General features: G+C 33.6%; 1 protein-coding gene across 2 annotated transcripts in view; it reads left to right on the top strand.

Moving 5' to 3' along the window:
- The first annotated feature begins 8,937 nt into the window (after positions 1-8,937).
- The window catches only part of LOC124366429 (bifunctional coenzyme A synthase), a 37,589-nt gene continuing 27,793 nt past the window's right edge, over positions 8,938-18,733 (top strand). The window contains exons 1-2 of one of the 2 annotated variants that reach the window (XM_046822976.1): positions 8,938-9,740; positions 13,769-13,917. In XM_046822976.1, the coding sequence (XP_046678932.1) occupies positions 9,152-9,740; positions 13,769-13,917 (738 nt within the window). In that variant the 5' untranslated portion in view covers positions 8,938-9,151. The remainder of the gene's footprint in view (positions 9,741-13,768; positions 13,918-18,733) is intronic. The other variant, XM_046822975.1, reaches the window with a different exon arrangement.

The raw sequence follows: 18,733 nt of genomic DNA, 5'->3' as shown, positions 1-18,733 counted from the left end.
TGAACGGGCGGCGAGACTCTGCAATCACGTTATCTACTAGACGCTCGACTTTGACCTCTGTCTGAGGATGGGGAGGGGTTTGCGATAAGACAATTCCTGTTTTATATTGACGAAATATTGTTCTACGCTAATCTAGTAATCAGTAGAAACGAAATGTGAAATAACGATTCATGTCTGGGTGTGGTCGGTATAATCCCAAAGTACCGATAAAGTTTTGCAAGAAGTTTTTGAAATAAAATACATCAAAGGAAAGAACGTCCTTATTTTACAGCAAATCAAACAGTATAATCGAAATTCCTGAGAAATGTTAACATTAAGATATTTGCAATTATGAACCTTGTGTTTAAATTGTCAAGATGCTTAATTTCATCTGTTAAACTGTTATCAAATTTTATTCTGAATAAGAAACCATTTCTAAACTATTCCAATTTATTATAGGCCAAAACAAAACTTTGTTTACTTTTTGTGTCGCATATAAAGTGTTTTATACGCATCAAAAACTTAAAAACATATAGTCCATACAATAGTAAGAATGCGTAATTAAAAAACTGTACATCTAATTAAACATTATGTACAGATCTTGTAGTTAATCTTTTCCGATAGTTTTTTAAAATTTCGCTTGCTATTTCCAACAGATGCTTAGTTATAGCCTATTAGAAATGTGGGATTGAACTGTTGCAAACTAACTAGTTTTCAAGTATCTCTAAAACAATATGTAACCAACTGGAACAAATCTTGATAGAGATACATTCAGGATGATCATGCAGTAGTGTAGGCTATACAGGAAATTATTTCAGAGATAGCTGACTGAGTAAGTTCGGAGGTATGAATCAATATCCTCCTAAACAGGGGCTCGGGAATATTTCCACAGAAAAGCGTTGAGATTTAAGACTATGAATGTGTTGTAGCTTAAGACGGGTAGGGTACGATAAGCGGACCCGGTTTTTATATCGAAATTGGTAAACAATAATACTCAATTATAACCATCGATATAATCAATCGATACTAATTAGTTATTTTGAACAATTAACTTAAATTATCTATATAAACAGCTGTAAACACTTTCAAATAATACACGTAAGGTAATATTTCAATTTTACATAAGTAACATTTGATTATTAAGAATGTCAGTCAATTTTAGAAAACTACACGAAATTGCTTTGAAAGATGATGACGTTTTTCGTGGCTTCAACATAAAGGACTCGTACAGAAAACCCCATTATGTGAACAAATGTAACTGTGAGAGTAGCAAATATTGTCGTCTTCAGTTTTCCTAATTTCGGTTATAATAATTTATTTGATTATTGTTAATATTAAATTCACATTTTAATTTAAAACATATGTTTGTTATTGCGGACTACAGATACTGATGTATTGATTGAAAGTCTAGGATTTGAGATGCGAATATTAGGTATCGATGATTACATTCTTCGATATAAATAACCGGGTCTGCTTATCGTATCCCTACCCCTTAAGACAAACTACTAGGTGCAATTTTAACATTTGTCTTTCAAAATTGGGAGGTGGGCTTGAGTCCACTGTGCCCCCCTTTAAATACGCCCACAGATCATGCTATCTTAAATCAGATACCACAGTCAGTCTCACAACTAAGAGAATTGTCCTATACTGAAGAACTTTCTGCAAGAGTTGATAAAAATCATAATAGGTTTTGTTTCTTAATCTTGACTTTGGTTTGTTTCAATTACTAAACTATTTAAAGTATTTTACTATTTAAAAAAAGTAAAAATTACATGTTTAGGAAGATTATAAATTGAGAAGATTGTCAATTAATTACTAATGGATCAGCAAGATTTACTTAAATAATATATAGGCCTACTGGACATTCTGCATTAACTGACTGTCTTCAGACCAGGTAAGAGTAGAGAAGATAAAAAGATTCAAGGTAAGCAATGCACTAATATCCAGCTCTGGCATAGTCCAGACCTGTGCTGGGCCACCTGGACATATCCAGGCTGAAAATGTTTTGGTGCCCTCCTGTTCCGAAACTGACAAATTTTACAGCCAGGACACCGACTTGATTTCCAATGATGTCACATTTAACAGCATAATTAACACTGTCTTGAGTAAACAAAACAATAATTTTAATGAACACCATAATTTTGATCATTCAGATGAAGCTTATCATTGATATTGTTGAATGGAAGGATTTTAAAGGACATGAAGTGTGCAAGAAACTACTGTCATTAAAAGGTTTGGTTTCTACTACAGGAGAGGCATTATTTGACATATTGACAGACTTTAGAGTGTTTGCGATGCAAATGCATTTGATGTGCATCTAAGATGAGCGGCCAGTATACTGTAATGGTTTGGCAGCACAAATTGCTAACAAAATAACATTCACATGTGGTACTATGAGCACGTTTTAAATCCTGTATATCTGATACAATTCAGTGCTCACTGTAGTGTCAATCCCATTATATAATGAAATAGGTTGCCATATGAAAGTGATTATTTATATGGTTGTTGTACCCATGGTTGTTACCAGACTCTTAGAGAAAGTGATTTCTCTAAAGGATGATTAAGCAAGCCTGTATGTATCTATAAGCTCTGTAACCACACACTATTTAAAGTTATGTCATCTTATTAAAGTTATGTCATCTTATCAAATTACCTTTTTAAACACATAATTAAAATACAAGCATATGAAAATAAATATGTTAAAATATTTTTGTGTTAACATATTTTAATAAATTTATAATATGTCTTTAATATATCCATATTTGTATTTAATTAGTTTCCTCTAATTCCACTTCTATTTTAACTTTTTACATTAAAACTGTCCGTAGACTGTAGTTCATAACATTATTATCAACTCAAATTTACGCATAGGCCGTCGCTCATTCAGGCACATTTCTTAGGATAATTGTTACGTCATGACCATACTAATAAGTTTTTAAGTAAATGTGTAAAATATACTTTTAATGACAGTATATGCGTCTTGTAAACTTGTATGAAAAACAAATAAAATTAGGCCTATTTATTCTTTTTGTGTTGTCCAGTAACATACTTTAATGAACAGATCTATAGTTACTCTTCAATTTGCTCTCAAACGAGAATGGTGGATTAAACTCTTCAGCCTTGCAAATTGGAGCCTGCTGGTCAGGAAAATTGCAAACTTTTTTCCAAAATTTGCAAACCTGCAGCATTTTTCACATATTAGATACCCTTTTGGTACTCTTCACGAACATACTGGTGACGACGTAAATATGCTTAGACCTCTTGTGAAATTCTTCAGCATTTTTCATCAAACGTGTGTCAATCTATTGCACAAATTCTGTCACTTTTTAGATTTCAATAAGAAGTGCTTCAATTAGACTTTACTCATTGCTACAAAATCAGATTGAGTAGCTGATAATATGACACAGTTTTCCCCCAACAAAGCCCATATTACGTCAGCGAAGAAGCATAGATATCCTGTACGAGATTTGCTTGCATGTTCGCCTTGGGCATAATGTTGTGTTGCTTTGCTACACCTGTGAAAAATCTTTCCATCTTTCGAGTAACCATTCATGATTCATTGTTCTAATTAGCTAACATGTGTTACTAAGACGTGTTCTACATTATCCCAATCCTCAGTAGAAAGAGCATGAGCCACGCTCATAGAATATCCATTATCAAGTTTTATATTGTATACATAAAAGTCGTCTGATATTCTAAATGTTACACTTGCATTCATGTTTTCACATAATGTATTCAAAGTGTTCAAACAGGGTGGTAACCAGACACCCTGAACTTTCCAAGCATGTGTGATATGCATAACCTCTGACTTAGGAACACTGCGTCTTTTACGACTTTCAACATACAGCCAAGGTCAGTCACTTTCAAGTGCAATTTACTTCTGAGATAAACTATCAGGTCATCAACTTGCTTGTTTGAACTTGCTATTAGGTAACATTAACATAAATGAGAAATAAAACTGTTTTCACCTCTTATGTTCCGTATGAACAAGCATGAGCCTGCCTTACTCTGAGTAAAACCTTGTTCTAGTATAGAGTTTATTAGGTCTTCATACCAACATCTAGGACTTTGTTTCAAACCATACAGACTGTGTTTTGTTTTCATATTTTTGAATTTTGATCATCGTAATCTTCTGGCTGCCTGGCACAGATATTTCCCTCTAGCTTTGAACATAAAAATGTTGTCTTTACATCTACATCCAATCTTTCTCTTTATTAAAAAAAAACTGAGGTATTTTTCTCTTTTATAAAGACATACTTATCCACTTCGAATATAAAGCTTTATTCGACTGAGCAACTCTCAGACATTGAGTTCCTGCCTATATAAGGAACATACCAAACTTCCTCTGACACATTAATTAATTTTTACATCCAGTTGTGACTATGACATGTGCTTCCTTCACCAAAGCTTTAATAACCTTACCATTGCCTACAGTACATGTAACAACTGGTTCAGTAAATAAGTCATATGTATATGAAAGAAATCTTTGAGATTGTACAGATGATACTCCAGAATCGCTTGACACATCCTAACTCTTTCGATCTGCAATACAAAACACAAATGGACAATTTTATGTTATCATCTTTGTTTAAACCACAACGCTGTTTTTCTTTTTATAGTCGAATAGATATAACTTCCGAATCGGCGGGGCGGGGCGTTCTGACGTTGGAGTGAGAGGGAGAACTGCCTGGTTGGCTACCTGACCAATAGGAGCGAGGAGCGTATGACGCGGTTGCCATAGCAACAGGCACTGTTGCCACATCGGCAAAGGCATATTGGCAAAAGCGGTAGGTTTATTTTACTGCACGCTGGTACATCTGGAGGGTTTGTTCCTAATTATTGCTTGTTATTTGCTTCAAAGCAAACCACAGACTACCATGAAGAAATGAACCATGACACTTTTTCAAAATGGTTCAGAGAATCACTTCTACCTAACCTTTCTGCTCCATCGGTTATTGCTATGGACAACGCCCCATACCACTCCAAGGTTTTAGATAAGGCCCCAACGCAACGTAACAAAAAAGCGGAAATTCAGGCGTGGCTTCGCGAGCATAACATACAATTTGCAGAAGATTTTACAAAAGCCGAGTTGTTAGAAATATGTGAAATGAATAAACCACCGCGCACCGGTCCCCAAGTATATTATAGATGAGATGGCTAAAGCCCAAGGACATAAAACTGTCAGACTGCCACCTTACCATTGCCATTTCAATGCAATAGAGATGGTTTGGGCACAAGTTAAGGGACACGTTGCTCGGAACAATAAAACATTTAACATGACTGAAGTTAGGAGGTTAACCGAAGAAGGACTTCAACAAGTTACAACCGTAGAATGGACGGATATCGTAAAGCACACAAAAAAATCTATTTTAGAAGCGTGGGCACAAGAAGGTCTCATTGAAACAGCAGTAGAGGAAATGATAATTCACGTGAATAGAGATGACAGTGACAGTGAAACTAGTGACCTGGAAGATTTTGCTGACGAATATAGAGTGCAAACTGATTAAGGAACACAGGAAATATACGTCAACAGAATGTATGCTGACGGTGTTTGAAGTATTTTGACAGCCCCGAAAATAAATATATTTGTGTTGTGAATGCAATATTAGGTTTTCAGAGTACCCAAATTATTTGTCCTTCATGATATCCGAATTATTTAGTAGTTGTAGATTATTATATAGTATAATGGTAACATATTAATATCGCACATATTTGTGTTAAATTAGAGAAATTTCGTTTCTGATTACTAGTATAAACAATCAAAAGACAACACACACTGACGCGTTGTTTGTTGGTAAGTACGCTGGCGCGCACCGTCTCATGTTCTCTTCTCAGTGTTCGGTGAGAAAGTGACCACTCACGGCAGTGCCCGCACCAACGTGGCAACACCGCGGCATCAGTCTCCCCACTGCTCGCTGCCCCTCCACACCCTTCCAATTCGGAAGTTATATCTATTCGACTATAGGCTTAAGAACCGGCTTTAGAGAACCGATTTGGCGCTTTCCCCAATAAGGACATAGCTAAACTTCAAACGCATTTATGTCCTTATTGTTTGTTGAGAATTGTATGAGATGACCATTCTTTAGTTTTGTTTGCAAAGTGTACACATTTTGAATATTTAAATAAGAACAATCTATTCAAAAAGAACTAAACACATTTCGATACGTTTAGGCCTAATCCTGTCTTTTTAAATAAAACATCTTCCATATTTCTTCAACCAAACAATTTAATAAAAGTGTACAAAGTTTGGCTTTGTTCTTATGGGGCTAAAATATAAATGGCCATAAAAACATCGTGTTTTAACATGATTTTTGTTGTACAACGTACAATAATGTGCGGAACTCTAAAAATGTAGCATTTTAACTGTTTCTTACCTATTCTCATTTGTTATGTCATATGACAGAGATTTTATTTGCATTGAAAACTTGTCAATTTATAAATTATTTAGATAAACGTGATTTAATTAATAAGTAAAACGGGTAATAAGTAACTTTTGGATAGTTTGATATCTTATAAAAAGGGCCAACTATCCTAAACACTCTCAAAATACTGATTTAGTAAAGTCCTCATTAACCTTGACATCAACTTAAGTTAAGTTAAATCGGTAGTTCAACACTTTGACAATAATTCACTTACTTCTCAAAACGTAAATTGAAGCTTTGTAATGTACCGGTACTTAACAATATTTACACTCGTGTCACTGCTAAATGAAAAGAACTGTTCCATCGTCCTATCTAGTCTCTGATTCAACGATTGCTTATAAACACATAATAGTTACGGAGACAAGAGCCAACTTGCACTGTAGCCTATAAACGAACAACCTGTTATTTCTTAAAATCAATATAGAAATTTTGGAATTGTCTGAAGGCAACTATTTGACTTGCTGTGAAAATTACATGTCATTATGACGATTGGTTCTTGTTTCTGCCTCTCAAAATGAAGTGATGTCGGCGAGAAGGAAGCTACCCTGTCCCAAAATCTACTATTTGTCATTAGATTATATAAGTAGGTAAGTACTATCGTTAACGAGCGATAACAAGATCTGAGCTTGGATTTAGGTACTATCTCGATAAATGTATTTCTATTTACCAACCAGGCCTTACCAACGCCCGCATTGATGGCCTTATACATTTCCTGACGTCGAAAAAGTTGTACGATCTGGGACATGAACTGAAATCGGGAAAGTATCGATCGGAAATACCCCTGGCCATCAATGCCGGCTTAGACTAATTTTTTATCATTCCGTGAGGAGTTTTAGGCATTTTAAACGGAATTTAAGGCCGTCTAACTTACAATCAAGAATCAAAGGATATCTTTTGAAGATAAGGATATACAAATTTTACAGTATTTATAGAACTGAAGTAAACAACAGCATTTTACTATTTATAAAACATAAATTCCTTAGGAAAAGTTCTTATCTAACACATTTATGTATTTACTTGTGTCATTTTCTTAAATTATATTTAACTTAACATCTAATTTTCTAAAGTCATAAACCATTAAAATACACGTAGCTCCCTTAATCTATACCTCACATAGCTGCTGCAAATATTCATATTTTTATATTCAGTAGTTTTTTTTTCTTGGGACCGGTTACAAAACTGTATAAATCTCTTGCTGCTAACTCTTATAATACTTCATCGTAGGGATATCAAAAAAGGTTTTCTTTTTTTGTCTTCAGCGAAGTTGTCAGTCTTAAAGGAATATGACTTTATTTTTTTAATCCAACCAAAAAACTGATTATACCACCTCAAGAAAGAATATAACTTGCCTGCTAAAGTAAGATCACCTGAAATCACAATTTAAACATCGACAAGAACTCTTAGTATCTCTAAAGGATAAGATAAGAGGTAAATATTTGAAGAAACCCTCATCCGCACTACATAATTTCATAACATTTTGCTTCAGAATGGAATATGCATAAGCTCCAAATATAGACCATCTGGAAACTTTTCATTAATTTATAAATGTCCCTTAGTAACAATCAGTGGAAGAAAGCGCCGTCTCTGCTTAGTACGCTATATCGTTGCTTCATGACATAATTAGATCATCTCTAAAATGTTGGTAAATTGGAACCATAAAATAGGTATATCAAGTGAATTATTCACATCTATCTTCTAAGTAATTTGTGAAATTCTTCGTTGGAAAGCTCCATCTCCATACTCAATCCTTATCACTCCTTTGAAACTGATTTTACTTAACCTTCAAAAAAACTGTATGTCACCTGAAACATAACATAACTAGTTAAGTGTTTCATAATAAATTTAGTTTATAGGTAAATTAGTAGTAGATATGTACCCCTTGCGTGATAGGCTTCACTAACGCTTACCCAAATTCCATGGAGGGAAACTATCATCTCACTAAAATTTTCCTGGATAGAAATAAAGGTTCGTGAAAAATGTCAAGTCTATAGCTCAAGTCTTCGCCAATAACTTATCACAATAACAAAAGTAATTTATTCTAAACAATTAAATGTATTTATATATTATTTAATATATATCAGTATTGTGTAAAGTAGCCTACAAACTAATTAAATACAATAAGCGCACACCTTTTTGTTGTATATCAATTCTGAATAATTTGTGATAAGAACATCTAAAAATTACTAAAAGAAATTAAGTGAAGGTTGTTGTTATACCTTTGTATGTTTCTTCCTTTCAGACTTTCCACACAAAACACACACTTCTCGTGAAGGCTATGTTAGATTCCTTCTCTACGTGTATGGTTCTCTCATAAATCACTTATAGTAGTACACTAAAATTAGGTTGGAATTTTAAAAGAATTGGAAGTATTATCTAGTAAGCAGTTGTACAGAAACAGCTGACATTTAATCGACCACAAACTGCACTGAAAGTTTCAGCCTGATATGATTGGCCAATTATCATCAGCAGACTAGTGTTTGGCGTCTGGCCTTGACGCATGCGCACTGTTGTTGTCATGTTATCATTTTATGTTTCGTTTTAGGTTAAGGTTAGGTTATGTTTAATTATGTTGTGCAAGTAGTGAACAGTTTGATGGGAGACATTGTAGTTATTGTGAACGTTTACTTTGATAAGTAAAACATGTTTTTCTATTAATGATTCTTAATAAATTAAAAGTCAATTGCTGTGGATCATAAGACTAGGAAATTTTTGTTTGAACTTTGTGTTAATTGAAACAGTTCTAACCTCTAATGATGAAAACTGGAATGCTAATTATATCTAACCCTAATATTGTTCATAGGGTACTGCCTATGTTACAAAGCGAAATTAAAAATACAGTTTATATTCAGTATTTTCCAGCGACCAAGTGGAATAAAAGTTTAACTTTAAAAAACACAATAAAGAATACACCCAACTGGCCCCTGTATAGTTCATCTTTAATTGGTCTTTACTCTAAAGCCTTGCCCTATAAACATTTGGACGTAAGGGTTCTGCTTTCTGGAATTAGAAATCAGAATTTAAGTAAAGTCATCACAAAAAATCCAGTAGAAGTTGTGTATTATGATAAGTTGTTTAGTAAAGAAGAAATGCACAAATATGTTGGAACCTTTATTCAAAACAAATCTTTGGAATGTCAAGTTATTGAACTATCTGACCAAATGGAGGATTCACCGATGGATGAAGACAATAAGGAGACACAGGAACATGTTTATGATTACGTTGTGTTGGGAGGGACATTCGACAGACTCCATTATGGGCACAAAATCATGTTGAGTGAAGCTATTTTGCGTTGTAAAAAGAAAATAACAGTAGGAGTCACTGATACCCAGATGCTCAAAAGTAAGACATTAGGCTATTGATGTTTAACATTCCAGTAGCAAATGTATCAGATGCAAATCTAGGTTCTTATAAAATAATTTGCATTAGTATTTATTACAATTTCTATTTAATTGAATAGACTTGATTTTCAATGAGTTTGATTAACATGTCATTATTGTTGTGTAAAAGTACATATTTGTTAAACAAAAATCTTATTTTATTGGTAGGCTTACCAAGAGTTTGTTACTTTTAAAAGTTTATTTTTGAAGATGGAGAATTTGAATGGATAGCATTCCAGGTAATGCTGTGATTTGCCATCATTGTTAGAGAATGTCCATTATAAAGATATGCAAACATTGTTTTTACCATTAAAAATTGTAGTTCATGTTTCTGAGCATAAAAGAATTTTAATTGCTTTCATTGTATTAATATGCTTACAAACATCATTATTATAAAACTAATAATACATCTATTAAAGTTTTGTACACTAGCCATATTTGATGTCATATAATATATTTCAGGTGCCTTAATTGTCTATATGTGACAGGACTTCTCTTCCAGATACTAGTAAGTAGTTGTTCTCCATCCTTATGAGTAGGGATGTTGACATGAAGGGCATAATTAAATAGTTTACCTTGTTGTCAAAAACCGGTTGTGACTGGAAATAAACATGCGTATTGAATTGAACTAATACAATTGTATTAACAGCACTTTATTATTAAGAATTTTTTATGAATACTTAAACTATTTAAACAAAATATAAAACGGCTGAAATTATTACACTGGTCTATTCATAGAATTAAATCAAGGGAGCCATTTCAGTACTAAGTGATTTGGTTCAAGGAAATTATTCTTAAACCATTCAGTACAGAAAGAGCTGTAATGACCAATGATGATGACTATCACAAGCTTTGTGATCTGCCAAACCTCAAATCAGGAATGATGAAAGCCACAAAAGTAACAAAACAAAGCAAAACACCCAAATTCCTCTATCCTAATTCGACCTTGAATTCAGGGGTTAGCTAACACCATTTCCTAAAAGCACACATCTTAAGAATAAATGCACCTTCTCCCAATGTGAATGTGCGAGCTGTGTTGTCTTTAATTTTGTAGGCGAGAACAAAAACTCTGAATTAGCCGGGTTAAAGACAAAACTCTGTGTTGACCCCACCTGCTCTAACTGATCTAAGCCTTGTCTGGAGACTTCAATTTTGCAAACAAGACATTGTCAATGAAAGCCAAAGAATCGACTCACTAGTTCTCATTATGAAAAACTTACATCCCAATATACGATCCTAAAGCATCACCAGTAACAATGCAAACCAGACCCTGTAGTTAACTTAAGACACTCTTACTTGCCACTTCAATAATTGTGAATGCTGTGCATATAGGCTTGACAAATACTGTTGAAAGCTATATGGCACTCATCCTATGCTCACGCTTTTATGCCATCTAGAATTCCAACAGAAGCTGATGCAACTTCAACTACGTTTCTGACAAAATAACACTTAGAATAAAGCTATCCATAAAAGCAACATGTTGTAAATGTATTATGTTCAAATACCAGAGATGCTAAATAAAGATCTTATCGAGATGTCTGAAGTAATGCTAATGGGTTGAAAGTTGTCTGGTTAAAGAGAAACATACTTCGTATTAATAAAAATTGTCAATTAGCCAAAATATTTTTAGGAAGACCTCCAGAGCCAAGAATGGTGTATAATTAAAGGAATATGACAGGAACTATAATTAAAACTCATAGCAAAGGAGTAACACAATGAAATCTAAGGGCAGGGCAAGAAATTCCTCTCAAACCTCCAGATTCCAGAACGAGAATAATCTAGACGACTTTCTGATTAATAGTCTACCCATTCAGAGCATTCTGATGCTTTTATGGTTAGACAAATTTATTGTAAATATTTTAGAATGTGCTTTTTTCTCCACTCTAAGTACTGCTGCATGTACAGAGTCTGTCAAGGTCAAGGTCATTGACCCACGCTTACGCAACCTATCCATTTGGCATGTTAGTACTCGCTCTTATCATCTGTTTATGTTTTGATATTTATAGCTTTCTCGAGGATCCGTGATGAGACACGTAGAAATTTTTATATTTTACTGATTGTTAGAGATGCTTTACGCTTGTCCCTGAAAGGTGCTGAGCCGCACTGATGGCTGGAAGCAATTCCCTCTGCCCTTTCAACTACTAGTTTCTTAACAGCCGGATATGGTGAAAGTGGGTGACCTCTGTAAAATCGGAAAGTACCCAATAATGACTCTGGGGCAGTGAAACCTACTAGTACAGTGTAGAGTTGTTTGTAAATAACCAAAACCTATTTTTCTGCCACCATTTTTACTTATCATGTTGACACCACTACTAGTCTTTAAGACTGTGTAAATAAAGAGATTTTGACTTTGACTGGAGAAATTGTCCCCGGTCACATTTTCAGGCGTTTTGATCACAGCTCATCTTTTTAACACAAGAACAACTCATCTTGGTCAGTGTAAAAACTGTTGGACAACAAAAGGAACTCGCTAAATCAATTCTGTCATGTGCTGAATGATTATTCAAGATATCATTATGGGCAGCTCTAACTATAGACAACATACAACCAATTGTATGGTGAGAGTCCTCGTATATAGCGTTCCATTCCGGTGATGTTGGTTGAGATGAAATGTGCAGACGATTTGGAGAATTATTTCACCAAGGGAGAAACTGAAAGCTATCAAAAGTTGAGAGATATGAGATATCTCCAGCTCTATTCTGAGCGTCTCCCTCGATGAGGGCTGGTCCTTCGTTGGAAAATTCTGACATCATAGAACATTCTCATGGGAGATTGTCTGAACTTCTTCCTGTGCACCAATGCCTCTTCTGCCATCAAACATAGTTTTCAAAGTCTGTACTTGGTTTTGCTCTTTTTGACACTTTTTTCATTCATTCATTTGGATACGTCCTTTAATGATGAGCACCCAGGTTAATTTTGTTTTAAAAATTCTTAGGCAGAGATCGGGTAAAGGTAAATGTAGGTGATCTCAGTTTATGAAGGGTTTTGAAACCCCTGTAAGAACACGTCCAAATTGTTGTTTCTTCATATATATATAACAGAACTAACTGATGACAAAAAGTCTTAGGAGATAGTCTAGCAAGCCATTGCCCCACAGAAGCCTTCTGTGTTAGTGTACTTTGCACTCAATAACTGAGCAAAAATATTCCATGACGAGGCTCAACGAAGTTACCAGCCTCCAACAACTAGGAGGTGGAGATGCTTAGGCTAAACTCATTAGCGGTATTATAAAATATTTGAGAGCCATAAATAAATTACTGAAGACACAAGTAAATGAAACAAGGATCATTCAGATATGATCATGTGTTTATTTTCAAAACATTAAACAGTTACAGTATTTTTATAGTCTGGGCGATCACATTATTTCGGCTTTATATGAGATTACCAGTAAGTATTTTTCATAGTGGATTCTATCCTTAACACTTTATTTTTGTATAATTGATTAATTTTGTAACGATTACACCTTTCCCTGACTCTAAAACTAAATACAGGTTAGTTATGAATTCTAAATATGTTGTAGGTGTCTTTATTTTATTTCTAACAGCCCTAATGTATAGGCTTGGTTGTAACAGTGAGCTATTGTTGCCACAGCAATTTTTTTATCGTTTCCTGATCGTACCGACATTATTTTCACCCTACCAGATTTAGCAAACATTACGGTTTTAAAAGTGATAAGGTATCATAAATATAATGTATTTGGCGTATCGAGATCATTTCATCTCTTAATACTTCAAAACAGAGAGAACCCTCTTGAAAAACCAGATTGAGTTTTGTTAGTTATTCCATAATTCATTAAAATGAAGTTCCTGAAAGGGTGTGAAGAAGTTGAAGAATATTATAAGAAGGCTAGTATTCTTGATTACATTTCATCACAAATTTATTTATGTTAAATACAACTAAAAGATTTATTGTTTGTGTCCATTCATATAAATTAGGTATATATTTTTTACTAAACTAATAACAATACCTTATTCCGTACTATATTTTCAGGTAAAAAGTTGTGGGAGTTGGTGGAACCTTGCGATCTCAGGATGAGAAAAGTCAGAGATTTCCTCGAGGAAGTAGAACCATCGTTGGAATACGATATTGTTCCGATCAACGACATTTTTGGGCCAACAAAAGATGATCCTACATTCCAGGTGATATTTTATGTCATAACCTTAGATTTTAAGTATTGGTATATTGACTGTTAACACTTTCAATGTAGCCAATGGCGCAGTGTAGCGGGTATAGCGGTTATCGCAAGATAACCAGGTCAAGCAACGTCGAATGTGGCTGTTGCTTGGATGGGTTACCACTGAGCGATCCTGTCCTTGCAAAATTTAACAGTAATTAAATATAACAACAGTATATTGTATTTCCATATAAAGCATGGACATTAACATTATTAAAGTTTAGTTAGTTCCAACCAAAAGGCACACATTTTTACAAGGTCTTTTTATAGAAACTACTTTTGCTCTAAAACCATGAAAAAAATGTGTTTATAGCCTTCTGAGTGTAATTTTTTCAAATTTTTCAAAAGTTCATAGTAAGTGTTATTAATATAATTTAGGCAATGCTAGATTGTGAAATATAAAAAAAGCTAGTTGTTGAACCCCCGTTTCACAAATTTCCAATGATAAAAAAATATGGAGAAGAATAAATAAGAAAAAAGTATAATAATGGACAATAATTTTGCTTGTAGCCTCAATAAAGCTATGTTTGTTTTCTCTTAAGAATCTTTCAGCTACATAAAAAGTTTTTAAACATCTTCCTGTAAAAGAAAGTATATAACTTGTATCATTTTGACATGTACATGTTAGGGATAATTTATATAAAAAAGAACATTTGCAAATATTTTTTTGTTTTAGTATGTTTTTTTTATAATAAAAGGGAAACCCCTCTAAAATTTCCTGAATTTTCCTTTTTAACTCTTTAAATGTCGAAATGTTAAGTGAGGTATGGAAAAATACTAGCAATGGCTACATGAGCATTATTGTGTTTCCTTTTGAGAAATAAAGTTAGAAGAATATTTAATACAAAATAAATTTTACTCATTTCAAGAATTTTATACAATTAAAATACTATGAAACCTACATAATTGTAATTATGAAAGTAACTTCCTTGTTATTGACACTATTTATTATACTGCTGTGGATAATATAAATAAAGTTATTTTGACTTGACTTGAAGGTTACTTACAGCACGCACTTTCTGCTAGTCTTGTTGATGTCTTTTTACTCCAATTTCATATATAGATACTCTACTACAGTAGAATATAATTTAGATTATTTTTATGTTTAGTAGAGAAACATCACAGGCCAATCTCAACATATCAAAATGGGTTAACACTTTGAGTGCTAAGAGCCGATGAGATTGGCTTTTGGAATATATTGGCTTTTGTCAATAAATTTTGACATATGGAATTCTACTTAGTCTTATTTTATACATAATAAATCAATAAAAATATATTATCTATCCTGATTTGATTTGTTACAGCTAGTAAAAGCTATTTGACAAATAGGAGAGACAACTTTTATGCGAGTGCAGATTTTAAAAATGTTGCTCTAATATATAAGAAAAGTCAAAACTCAGTATTACAGACTTACTTTTTTGAAACTTGATCTGTTATACTTGTTCCTTCTTACATATGGAACAATAAAAAGGTGTATACAAACGTACTAAGATTAAAGAATTACAATTTTTGTTTTTCAACATGTAAAAAACATTTAAAAATGAAATTTTTGTTGTAATTGTTTTATACAGTATTTAAAAGTGTTGATTATAAGTTATAGCCTACTTTCTCCCCTACATAACAAAATTCTCACCAAAATAACTCATCTCATTATATTTATTTTTTAAAAGTTGAATTATTTTGCAGAACGCCACACACCGAAAGGAGTGCTTAGTACTAAGAGAGGTGTCATGAATGCTTGGCTGTGACAACACCACCCTCTCAAAAGTGCTTGGTACTCAAAGGGTTAAACTACAAGTCAGTATTTTCCAGAAAATGTACAGCCCTAATGTTCAACCTGAGGTTGTCTTATTTAACTAGACAAAGAAATAGGGTCTAGGAAGCTCTCTCTAAGACTATACGTGGGGACCAATGGTTGAAGATGACTTACGAACCACAACTGATAGTTGTGCAGCCAGACTGCATGCTGAGACACGTTGATCCCATTGTCCACTATATACTACTATGCACATATTCTCAATTGAACTTGGCTAGGTTACTTTGTCATAACCGCTGTATTGTGGTACCAAACGTCTAGGACTATCTACTTTTTTGGCACCCTACGTATAAAAATATTTCATGTTAAGTTTTTATCTCATAAAATAAAGACAGTGGCAAAAGAGAATAACAAACCACAGCCAGACTCCCGCCTTTTTATTAGTATTGTTATTTTTCCAAGAAGCTTACACAATGCAGAAGTGCTGGTCTAGTTCCAAGTCTAACATTAAAGGGCTCAGTTTTGTTCAAGAAGAATAAATACTTCTTGGAATCCAAGCCAGTCCTAAATTAGAGAGGGAAAGGTTAATGGAATGCCTTGGCTGGCTGCCTGAGTAATTTGGATCATCTGAAACTGTTTTTAACAGGTGCAAGACGATGGCTAATTTCCTGACTTTTTTATTTGTTGTTAACTTTATCAATAATAATAGCAAAAAACTGTAATCTTTTTTTATGTGAAATGTCTAAGTATAACGAAAAAGTATGTACACTTCACAATTTCGCGTAAAAATTATTTAAATAAATTTTTTTATGTTTCTCTGTGTACACCAAGAGGTGTATAAACATTTAATTTACCTTTAAAATTAAGCAATCGTGCACCCAACGGGGTACACAATAGTCCCAGGTGTTTATTTAAGCACAGGATGAAATTTAACAAACCGCAATGGCAATAAGGAATTGCATAGAAAGAAGTACCCCATCGGCGCACAACGCACTTTATGAAAGTGTAGCCGATCAGGTACACAACAACAGTTGTGAAAGATCGTATGTACTCGATAAGGTACACGTCGTGGACGTGTTGAATTAATATTTTTATTTGGTTTTTGTTTTCACTGTAATTCCAACAATTTTCATTGTAGGAGTAGAACAGTTTGTTCAAATTCAAATTCAAATGGTTTATTGTCAGAATACAAAATATGTATATAACAACGTCATATTATAAATAATCTATAGCTTACTTTAAATAGCCTTACTTCTTATCACAGTTAAAAATTCATCAACAGTGTACAAACATGAATCTTACTAACATTTTCTTTACAACATTTTTAAAATTTGATCTGTTTAATACCTTGATATGATTGGGCAAAACATTGTAATATTTGATTCCCTGATATCTAAAACTGACTTGATTGCTTAGCAAAGTTACATTTTGGTACAACTACATTATTTCTATTACGAGTACTAATAACTATGAACATCACATTGATTAATAAATAATGATAAATTATCTCTGACATATAACAAAACATTTAATACATAAATAGACGGCAATGTTAATACACCTAATTTTACAAACAGTGGTTTACAGTGCTCACGACTCTGGACATTACATATAAGCCTGACTGCTCTTTTTTGTAACACAAAACAGTTTATTCGCACTCTGAGATTGGCCTCACAAAAGTTACTCCATATGTTAAGAAACTATGAATATAGGCATAGTACATAAAAAGCAAGTGTTTAGCAGAAATAGTTCCATTAAGGGATCTTATAAGAAAAATAACTCAGGAAAATTCGAGAAGCTACATAATCAATATGAGTTTGCCATTTAAGATTGGGTTGTATAAAAATGCCAAGAAACTTAAGACTTAAGTCCTCATTATCACTAGGCCTATTAGATAACGTAATATGCAAATCTTGAATTTTTTTATCATTTACACAGAGCTTATTTGCTGCACACCAATCATCTACAATTACGGTCTTAACACTAAGTAGCTCATTACATTCGTTCCTCGTTTTTGCGCAGACCTTGAGACCCAAGTCATCAGCAAACAAAATACGTACTAACATAATTGTCATTGAGATTAAAAGGCAAGTCATTTATATACAAAATAAATAGAGTAGGTCCTAAAATGGATCCCTGAGGAAACACCTAGCTTAACAGGCCTAGTTTCTGACATAGAGCCATTTAAATATACATATTGACACCTATTTGAGAGATATGAGTTAAAGAAACTGACAGCAAGTTGACTAAAAACCATAAGACCTAAGTTTATTTAATAGAATATGATGATTTACAGTATCAAAGGCTCTGGATTAAGTCATAAGATCTGAACTTGACAGATTTTTTTAGTTCCAAACCATCAAAGCAATCATTTATGAAGGACTGGACTGCGCGCCAACGGTACACCGCTCAGCTCGAAACCCAAATTGACAAGTGCTGAGTAAATTATTGGTTTCGAGATAGCAAACCAACTGCTTATGAACTAGCCGCTCCAACACCTTTGACACTGCTGTAACAATAGTTATAGGCCTATAATTACAAGTTTGGTCCTTTGGACCCCTCTTTATGTACTGGAATCACTTTGTTTATCTTTACATCAGGAAAAATACCTGTCCTAACACTTTCATTATATAAATAAGTTAGAATTTCACAGATTGAGTTGGCAGCCATTTTCAGAATAGGAGCACTTATACCTTAACAATCGAGACATGTGCTATTACTTAAACTAAGGATAGCTGCATGAACATCTTCCACTTTAAATTCATTCAGGCAAAAGCTTACTGTAGAGTTCCACTGAGCACAGTGCTTACCAAGGTAGAAAAGAATAGTCATTATTGCTAGGTGGAATACTTGTGCAAGTCTCCAAAAACTGAGCCAACAAAATATGAATTTAAAACTATCAGGTTCGAGTACATGAGATGAGTTAGATGACATACTATTAGCCCTGACTGATTTATTAATAATGCTCCAAGCAGCTTTACTTTTGTTAGTTGCTTTATCAAGTAAAGTTGTTATTAAAGTCAAG

The sequence above is a fragment of the Homalodisca vitripennis genome, chromosome 7, assembly GCF_021130785.1.
Source record: "Homalodisca vitripennis isolate AUS2020 chromosome 7, UT_GWSS_2.1, whole genome shotgun sequence".
Classification (NCBI taxonomy): Eukaryota; Metazoa; Arthropoda; class Insecta; order Hemiptera; family Cicadellidae; genus Homalodisca; species Homalodisca vitripennis.
Note: the sequence above shows the minus strand (reverse complement) of the source record. Positions and strands in the feature narration are given on the sequence as shown.